This window comes from Electrophorus electricus, chromosome 2 (genome assembly GCF_013358815.1).
Source record: "Electrophorus electricus isolate fEleEle1 chromosome 2, fEleEle1.pri, whole genome shotgun sequence".
NCBI classification, from domain to species: Eukaryota; Metazoa; Chordata; class Actinopteri; order Gymnotiformes; family Gymnotidae; genus Electrophorus; species Electrophorus electricus.
Window position 1 is genome coordinate 23,806,498 of NC_049536.1, and position 10,628 is coordinate 23,817,125.

Here is a 10,628-nt window from a genome sequence, read left to right on the forward strand (position 1 = left end):
GACACACTTAAGAAGTCCACCATGACAGAACAGCTCCAACACGACACACTTAAGAAGTCCAGCATGATAGAACAGCTCCAACAGGACACACTTAAGAAGTCCAACATGATAGAACAGCTCCAACAGGACACACTTAAGAAGTCCAGCATGACAGAACAGCTCCAACACGACACACTTAAGAAGTCCAGCATGATAGAACAGCTCCAACAGGACACACTTAAGAAGTCCAACATGATAGAACAGCTCCAGCACAACACACTTAAGAAGTCCCGCATGACAGAACAGCTTCAACACGACACACTTAAAAAGTCCAACATGATAGAACAGCTCCAACACAACATACTTAAGAAGTCCAGCATGATAGAACAGCTCCAACAGGACACACTTAAGAAGTCCAACATGATAGAACAGCTCCAGCACAACACACTTAAGAAGTCCCGCATGACAGAACAGCTTCAACACGACACACTTAAGAAGTCCAACATGATAGAACAGCTCCAACAGGACACACTTAAGATGTCCAACATGATAGAACAGCTCCAACAGGACACACTTAAGAAGTCCAGCCTATTTGAATCATTGTGCCATATATGAATTTAAATATTCAGTATTTAATAATAGCAACAACATAATGTATACAATATATACTGTATACAATTCTGAATAATGCCACACCTCTGTTTTGTGTGATCTTTGCTGTGTGTTCACAATGTGTCATTTCATGGCAGAAAAGATAAAACAATGAATGCCATTTCCTGGCTAGCTGACAGGTGAAAGTGTCGTCTTCCTCTGTGTGTTACACTGAGCCATTACTGCGAGAGGAGAGGAGGGATGGAGGAGGAGAGGGGTGTGGAAGGGGAGGGAGAGAGAGGAGGAAAGAGTCCCCCAGAGACACGGAGCAGAGTTGGACTGGGAGCTATCTGTCTATAGCTTCCTTCCCACCTAACATGTATGCATACCAGCTCATATAACAGTAGTGATGTGTGCTCGCTGGCGTGTTTTTAGAGTGGAAGTGATGTGTATGTGCACTAAGATAACTCCCCCTGCCTGGCCCTCCCAAACCACGTGTGTGTGTGTTTATTCTGGCATAATGAGGGAATGCGTACCTGATCATATACTCCACAAGTCTGGTCCTGTGTACAGTCTGAGTGTGTTGTTTGTTAATTTGTTAAGTCTAACTGCTCTTTCTCTGGTCTGACAAACGTAACTGCTTTACTCATGACCGTTATCACATCCTGTCTCTGTCATCAAATCCTGTTGCTGTCATCACTACCTGTCGCTGTCATCACTATCTGTCTCTGTCATCATATCGTGTATCTGTCATCATATCCTGTCTGTGTCATCATATCCTACCTCCGACATCACATCCTGTCTCTTTGGCTGTTGGTGTGGTGTTCCTGGTCCAATGGTTCATTGTGGTTCTCCGTGTTCACTCTCTGATGCGGTTTCATCTCAACTACAGGCGTCTGGGGTGATAGATTGAAATAATAAACCAAGAAAGGACCACCAGGCAAAGATTTGTGTCAAGAAATAAGAACTATTGACACATTCTGTTATGAATGTTGAAAATGTATTTAAAAAAATCAAAGTCAGAATAAATATATATGCACTTTAACACAACAATGATATAACCATTTAACTAAATCACACAAGGAGAAATTCAGAAAAAAAATCAATCTCTATTATTTATCGGCCACAAAAAATAGTCGATATATTGACCTCAGAGTTTTATGCTTATTGATTTGAAATGATGGAACAGAGGCAGAAGACACACATGTCTGGTTCATCTTTCACTCTTGTGCTGCTTTTGCAAACATGTTCACACAGTTCTGGAGTGTGTGAGGGGGGTCTCAGCTCTCGGCAGTGCGGCCCTTACACCCCTCTGCTCCTGCTCAGGTGAAAGGCAGGTTTCTCTCTTAATTATTCATTCATTAGCAACATCAGCGATGTGATATCTCCATGGCGACGAACATTGTAAGGAGAGGTAAGTGCGAATGTGACTGACATTCTAAGTGGATTTTCTAACCTTCTTTGAGATGTCATTAGACTTTAAAAGCAATGCCATTATGACACATTTGTTGCTTCCCAGAAACAGTAAAAAAAAGAAAGAAAGAAAGAAACTGCCTCAGTTTCACCGAGGTTATTGTAATCAGGCACCGTCCACATGAGGTTCAGTTGGCCTTGAGTTGCACAGACTGAAGTACCCAAGATGACCACTAGGTGGCAGCATATGCACGTCTTAATGCACCGGAAGTTCAAAAAATGAACGGCTTAGTTCTGTTAAGCTGTCAGCTTGTTTGAAGATTTTTGTACCACTCACACCATTTCATATATTGTTTGATTTTAATTTGAAAGTGTCATGCACAAGTTTTAACTGCCACATAGAAACTGACTGGCCTAGGGGTCGGGTAAGGGAGGGGCTGCCTAATGGGTTGAATAAGCCCTTCTTGAAGGTAATGCATTTTAGCTCTAACCCAGCGGTGAAATGAGCGCTTTAAGGAGAACCTTGTGTTTCTGTGATCCTGTGAGGCCACAGCGTGGGGGTTTCACCATGCCGAATCTGGCTGAAGGACCAAGCGCAGAAATACAGTAAACACACTGCAGAGGCCAAAAAAACAACAACCAGACCACAACCTCCTCCACCACCATCACTGCCACCATCACCACCAGTCTGATGATGCGTCTGATAATGCCTCTCGTGATTCATCTGAGTATGTTTCTGATGACGCGTCTGATGATGCATCTGATGATGCGTCTAAGTGTCTGATGATGCGTCTGGTGATCTGAGTATGTGTCTGATGATGCATCTGTGTATGCATCTGGTGATGCGTCTGAGTCTCTGATGATGTGTCTGATGATGCATCTGGTGACGTGGCTGATGCTTCAGGTCTGTGCTGTGACATGCCATCGTGGTGACTGGACATGTGATGGTAAGGACTGTCATTTCTGGGCTTATGTGATCGTGCGGGTTTGGAGGATAATGAGCACACAGCCCACGTTCTCCTGCAAGAATGTGACTCGCTCTGTGTGATTAGTAATTAGACACGTTGCATGTTGCACATTGCAAGCCTGCACTGTTAGTTTATCCTTATGAAATCCACGCTGCAGATCTAACTGAACTTCTGGTAGGATTTGTCGTATTACAGGATGTTGGAGGGAGCAACATCCCTCTTATCAAAGACCTCAGGAGACCTGCAGCTGTTTCAGCATGTTGCCTTGACACCCAGGACTTGATGAAAAGAGGGTGAACTTTTCCACTGCTCTGCATATCATCTGCGTCACAGAAACAGGGTTGACAGAGTGAAAGCGAATGTGCACTAACACTTATATAACTGGAGCTCTGATATTTTTTCTGTGAGTTTGCTTCCAGCCTGACTCCACAGTCAACAGCTGGGAACTGTTCCCATGGTAACAAGTCTGTCTACTCTGCCAAGTCCAGCTATGGACTTCCTGTGATAAACCGAGTTCTCTCTCTCTTTCTTTCTCCCCTCCCCTCTGCATTGCTCTCTTTCTTTATGTGCAAGTTAGATGAAAAGAAACTGAACAGGAACAGGAGAATTTACCATACAGACAGAGAGAGAGAGAGAGAGAGAGAGACACACACACACACACACACACACACACACACACACACACACACACACACACACACACACACACACACACACACACAGAAACAGAGAGAGAGAGAGAGAGAGGGTGACAGATGACTAATTCCGATGCATTTAACCTTGTTGGCAAGTTCTAAAAAGATACAGAGAGATCAGCTGATCAGGGTTCTGGTCTCTCTCATATATATGTGTCTGGAGAACAGCATCAGGTGAGCTCAGGGTATGAGCCATGTACATACCTCACGGTCTCATATATGACTCCACTCTGGGAAACGGAGTGCTCGATTCAGACTGGCAGCAAACTCCACACCTCATCGAGTCTCTTTGCTCATCTCTGCAAGCATTTGATTCAGTAGAAGAAATCAGTCTTAAAAGTTTTTGGTTGCTGTTTAGTTTCTCAGAAGAGCAGGTGGTGAAAACAAAAGGAAAGTAATCAGATTATGTCATACAAAGGTCGCGCTGCTCTGACCTGAGACCCAGGCAGGGGCTCTGGAATGGGCAACCTGAGGGTTAAGTGTGGGTCAATATGAAAGTGGATTCATATGAACTATCTTGAAGTCCTTCATTTAGCTACAGAAAAAAAAATGCATTAGGCAGAAGATGTGGCACCGCTCTTGTGGCTGGAGTGGAGGTGTCTCCTTATGCCAGGCCTGCTGACCCAGTACCCTGTCCGATACCCAGTACCCTGTCCGATACCTTCCCCTCATCAGCTCAGGGGCTGATGAAGAAATCACCTGGACTGAGGCAGGCTGTGGTGCGTCTCTGGTGCTACACATTTGATCCAACCCTGCACAGGAGTGCAGCAGGAGTAAAGGCAGCAGTATAAGCTCACGCCGGTGCAGGGATGTGATCTGTAATATGTGAACTGCACTAGAAACAGGACATCAGATGCAGGGAGCTTTGACTGGACAGACTGCAGCATCGAGCCCTGGTGAGATGAATCACACCAGTTTCCAGTTTATTGTCTTTTGTGCAGATTCCATGGTTCCAACTAAGACCATCACATTGGACATAAATAACAAATCATGATGTCCACAAAACATGTGAATATTGTTGAAGATGAGACAGACTCTCTCTCCACATTTACATTTACAGCTCCACCGTTCTGTTGGTGAAAATATCACAGTTAAAAAGCAATTAGGAGCAGAGATTAGAACGCACAAGTTTAAAGACAAAATTGAAAAACTGTTTGCTTGTAATAATTTTAAAGTAGTTTGGAATGGTATGAGAACACTGGTCTGAGCAGTGTGATTGATAACCCTATAAGTTTAGATTTGTCTGACAGTGAGTCCGAGTTAGCTAACAGATGTAATAACTTATATCCTTAGTAATGGTTTAATAGTATTACAATAGCAATAATATTACAGATTATTAGAATTTTCCTGGCAGTAGGAATAAATCCTTACGGTCATTTGACATACAAAGTATTAAAAAGGTACTCTGTCTGTTCAGAGTAGAAGCCTTGTGTCTGATAGAATTATAGGAAAACTTAAAGGTCTGTGCTGACAGTCTGAGTGAAATAATTTGTAATATTTTCTAGATCTCTGAGACAGTAAGTGGGCCATAGGCTGTGGAAAGAGAGTGTTGTTGTGCCTATAGCAAAAATGACCCCCACCCCCGAGGAGATTAGCGAGTTTAGACCTGTAGCGTTTATAGATTTTATTTGAGAAACTGTTCAAGCGACTGTTTATAGAGAGAAACAATGGGTCCAGGATGCTGTAAAGGGTCCAGGACACTGTGAGGGGTCCAGGATGCTGTGAAGGGTACAGGACTCTGTGAGGGGTACAGGACTCTGTGAGGGGTACAGGACACTGTGAGGGGTACAGGACTCTGTGAGGGGTACAGGACACTGTGAGGGGTACAGGACTCTGTGAAGTGTTCAGGATTCTGTGAGGGGTACAGGACTCTGTGAAGGGTCCAGGACACTGTGAGGGGTACAGGACTCTGTGAGGGGTACAGGACACTGTGAGGGGTACAGGACTCTGTGAAGTGTTCAGGACTCTGTGAGGGGTACAGGACTCTGTGAAGGGTCCAGGATGCTGTGAGGGGTACAGGACTCTGTGAGGGATACAGGACTCTGTGAGGGGTACAGGACTCTGAAGGGTCCAGGATGCCATGACTATCTGGCTTAAGGAAGTAAGAACATAACTGAGTAAGTAAGCAAATGTCTTTATTGTCATTATACATGAGTTTAATAATTTCTTTGATAGCCTCCTCAAAGCAGCAAACATACATTTACAATTATACAAGGTCAAAAACTGAACTACAGACTGGTGCTCAGCTCTGGGGTGTTGATTCTTCTGATATTAACACCACACAGCCATTAGATCAGTCTGGCCAACATGATATTGGGCTTTTTTATCCTGATGGTACCATTGTATAAGTTTTAAAGTGTAGGCCCAAAGGGTCAAAGGTTAACCGGGGATTCTCTGAACAGCGCTAACCTTCCACAAGGTTACCATGGAGATGTGTTTTGTCTCCTTTTTCTACTTCCTCTTTTCAACTGTAGAAGACATCAGAAGGACAGGCGTTATCAGAGGAGATGACACGTGGATCTATAGTAGTTGAATTTGTTAGTTGATTCGAACACAATTTTCTGAAGTAAAATGTTTGAAAATCCAAAGATATGATCACTGATGTCAGAGCTGAACCACACCACTAACAGCAACTGGGAACTGTGATAAAAACTTGACTTTCGACAAAAATATAGCTGTATAAGAAATGCCAACAGAGATTTTAAAGAGGATTAAAAGATTTTAATGTTTCAAATAATTTTATTGAGTTTTCATTGGATCTCTTTTAACACCTGGTCTTACAGTTTGGTATGGAAATTTAAAACTGAAACAGAACAGAAACCAGTTGAAAAAGTTTATAAATGTAGTGGGAAAGATTATCGGGGAACAACACGTCATTGCCAGATGTTTTCGATAGACAAGTTAAGGAGAAATGGACAGAACATTAACCCTTCCCACCCTCTCCATGGTGAATGTAAGATACTTCCATCAGGCAGAAGGTATAAACTTCTGAGCTCCAGGTATAGCAGATATAAAAACCTTTTTATAGTAATAAAAGAATGCACCAAAACCTCTTAATGTTAGTTTTGTACGCTGAGTAGAACATTCAAATGAGATTTTAGGAGATATTGGGAAAATATGAAATATGACTGACTGGTGTGTGACATAGAGGTTATAAAGTGTGATGGGAGGGAGGTGCTTGGTGTATCTTTGGCAGAGGACCTTCTGGAGCAATGCACTGAAGCTAGAATTATTCAGGAGTGAGGTCTGGATTATTCGGGAGTGAGGTCTGGAATAATCAGGAATGAGGTCTGGATTATTCAGGAGTGAGGTCTGGATTATTCACGAGTAAAATCTGGATTATTCAGGAGTGAGGTCTGGATTATTCAGGAGTGAGGGCTGGATTATTCGGGAGTGAGGGCTGGATTATTCGGGAGTGAGGGCTGGAGAATTCATGAGTGAGGGCTGGATTATTGGGAAGTGAGGGTTGGATTATTCGGGAGTGAGGTCTGGATTATTTGGGAGTGAGGGCTGGATTATTCAGGAGTGAGGGCTGGATTATTCAGGAGTGAGGGCTGTATTATTCGGGAGTGAGGGCTGGATTATTCGGGAGTGACGTCTGTACCTGACCCATTCCTCCCTTTATCTCGGATGTCTTTAATGATTCTCATGGAAGAGAAAACAGATCAGGCAATATAAGGATGTTATTCTCCCTGACCCACAACTCCCTTGAACGCAGGGGCAATTAAGGCTAAATATGGGGACAATTAAGACTAAAGGCAGGGCAATTAAAGATGAACGGAGGGACAATTAAGGCTAAAGGCGGGGGCAATTAAGACTAAAGGCAATTAGTCCCTTTTAGTTGTTCTGCAGGACCGTATTTTTAGGTCCATCTCACTACAGGGGCGGTCCATGTTCAGCAAACATAAGGGTAAGATGCCCTCACACACACACACACACACACACACACACACACACACACACACACACACACACACACACACACACACACACACACACACACAAACACATGAGGGTGGTTACCATCTGTGCCTGTACAACAATGGCGTAGGGCATATTTCGGGTGATACCCACCCCATGTAATCGTGTCATGAACGCTGTTCTCACCACCCCATAGGCCGACCCCCCACCTGGGCTGAAGTGTTTCTGATGCTAAAATTGTCTCTTGCTCAAAGAGATCGTGGCATTCACATACAAAAATAACCGAACAGAGTCCTCCGCCTTCATTACACTGTTCACTAACACTCTTGGCTGCTGGTTTGATTTAGCTGAGAAACCCAAATTAGGCACTGAATGACGTCACATACCGAAATACTCATTAGTGGAGCTACAATCCCAAAACAGCAAAAATACAATAAAATACAAAAATAAAGAATATGTCACAGCAGCAGATAGTGGAAACAAGATCCTTGGGGGCAAAAATCCTTAAATCGTAGGGACCGTGGTACTCACATCGTAGGGACAGTGATACTCAAATTGTAGGGACAGTGGTACTCAGATCTTAGGGACCGTACACAGAGATAAACCTATTCATTTGTTGCACCACTTATGTTTTTAAATCCTTAACAGCATAACCAGAGGACATCTACTGTAATAGTGTAATATAATAGAGATCTTACAGTGGCAAACATCTACAGGCCAGAAACCCATATGTTCAGTGATGGTGTATATTATGTTTCATATAATGGTGTATATTGCCTTTAAGTCATGGTTTACAGCAGTACTGTACTTTCTACTTTGTCTTAGGGTCATATTTTCAAATTTTTTTAATCAAACTGCTCTTTGTGTTGTGTGTAATATCCTTGTGTCTGGATGTACTGTTCCGCCTGGGTCTTCTCAAAATACCCTAACATCTTCCCAGATGAATGACTGCTAAGTCACAGCATTGTAATCACCCACGTATCATATCTTAAAGGTCTCAGGGCTAAATTTATCTTGGTTGAGACAACACAATGCATCAAGGAACCCAACCATGACGCTTACACTGTCTTATTCATTCACAAAATCTTCACTGTCAATCTTTCTCCATCTCTCTACCTCCTCTGTGGGAATAAAAAACACTATGTGACATTTAGCATCAATTACTGTCAACCTTCATTAACGCATCATTGCAACTCCACCCAATCAGAGATGGGGTGGAGGGGGTGGGCAGTGGAAGACACACCCCTCTGCTTAGTCAACCCCAGAGACAAAAGTGTTTGCAGGGAAACAGTGGAGGAGGAGTGAACTCTGTGTTTAAATCAAGATGAATGAAGCAAGAGAATGCTGTCACCCTGGTCCAAATGAAGAAAAATACATGATGGAGCATTATGGAGAGAAAAGAGCCTGTTGCTATGTGCAAGATGTCAAACACATCAATCTCATCTGTCACCCAAGTGAAAGAGAACACAGTAAAGGAACGCTTGGCTTCAGCTGATAATTTGGACATGAAAGACAGAATGTGTTTGTGTGTGTATGTGTGTGTGTGTGTGTGTGTGTGTGTGTGTGTGTGTGTGTGTGTGTGTGTATGTGTGTATGTGTGTATTTGTGTGTGTGTGTATTGATGTGTTTGATGTGGTTTTGGACACTTTGCTGTACTGAATGTTTTGGAATGTGACATTCAAAGTCAGAGAATGAGGACGTGATTGGGGCTCAAAGCCCAAGCGATTCTCTCCTCTCAGTCACCACGGAAACCAGGGCACGATTTGTTTGGCTGAGAATTCAATACGAGGGTTTGAGGATAGGATATGTAATTAAGAGACAGAATAAGGGAAGAAAGAAAGTGAAGAAAGTGATGGATAACAACAGTGTGATGAAGAAAGAAATAAAGAGCAAAAGAAAAGGGTGACCCCGACCCCGACCCCGACCCCGACCCCGACCACGATCCCAGACCCGGCCCCGACCACGACCCCGACCACGACCCCGACCACGACCCCGACCCCGACCCCGACCCCGACCACGACCCCAACCATGACCCCGACCCCGACCACGACCACGATCCCAGACCCAACCACGACCCCGACCCCGACCCTGACCACGATCCCAGACCCGACCACAACCCTGACCACGATCCCAGACCCGACCCCGACCACGACCCCAACCATGACCCCGACCCCGACCCTGACCACGATCCCAGACCCGGCCCCGACCACGACCCCGACCACGACCACGATCCCAGACCCGACCACAACCCTGACCACGATCCCAGACCCGACCACAACCCTGACCACGATCCCAGACCCGGCCCCGACCCTGACCACGATCCCAGACCCGGCCCCGACCACGACCCCGACCACGACCACGATCCCAGACCCGACCACAACCCTGACCACGATCCCAGACCCGGCCCCGACCACGACCCCGACCACGACCACGATCCCAGACCCGGCCCCGACCACGACCCCAACCATGACCCCGACCCTGACCACGATCCCAGACCCGGCCCCGACCACGACCCCGACCCCGACCCTGACCACGATCCCAGACCCGGCCCCGACCACGACCCCGACCACGACCATGATCCCAGACCCGACCACAACCCTGACCACGATCCCAGACCCGGCCCCGACCACGACCCCGACCACGACCCCGACCACGATCCCAGACCCAACCACGACCCCGACCACGACCCCAACCATGACCCCGACCCCGACCCTGACCACGATCCCAGACCCGGCCCCGACCACGACCCCGACCCCGACCCTGACCACGATCCCAGACCCGGCCCCGACCACGACCCCGACCACGACCACGATCCCAGACCCGGCCCCGACCACGACCCCAACCATGACCCCGACCCTGACCACGATCCCAGACCCGGCCCCGACCACGACCCCGACCCCGACCCTGACCACGATCCCAGACCCGGCCCCGACCACGACCCCGACCACGACCATGATCCCAGACCCGACCACAACCCTGACCACGATCCCAGACCCGACCCCGACCACGACCCCGACCACGATCCCAGACCCAACCACGACCCCGACCACGACCCCAACCA

At 46.1% G+C, this 10,628-nt stretch overlaps 1 protein-coding gene across 1 annotated transcript in view; it reads left to right on the forward strand.

The window, feature by feature from the left end:
- Nucleotides 1–7,688: 7,688 nt before the first annotated feature.
- LOC118242583 (S-antigen protein-like) overlaps nucleotides 7,689–10,628 on the forward strand; it is a 3,376-nt gene continuing 436 nt past the window's right edge. The window contains exons 1-2 of the mRNA XM_035534404.1: nucleotides 7,689–7,693; nucleotides 9,456–10,628. The exon at nucleotides 9,456–10,628 is cut by the window's right edge and continues 436 nt beyond it. Coding sequence (XP_035390297.1) covers nucleotides 7,689–7,693; nucleotides 9,456–10,628 — 1,178 coding nt within the window. The remainder of the gene's footprint in view (nucleotides 7,694–9,455) is intronic.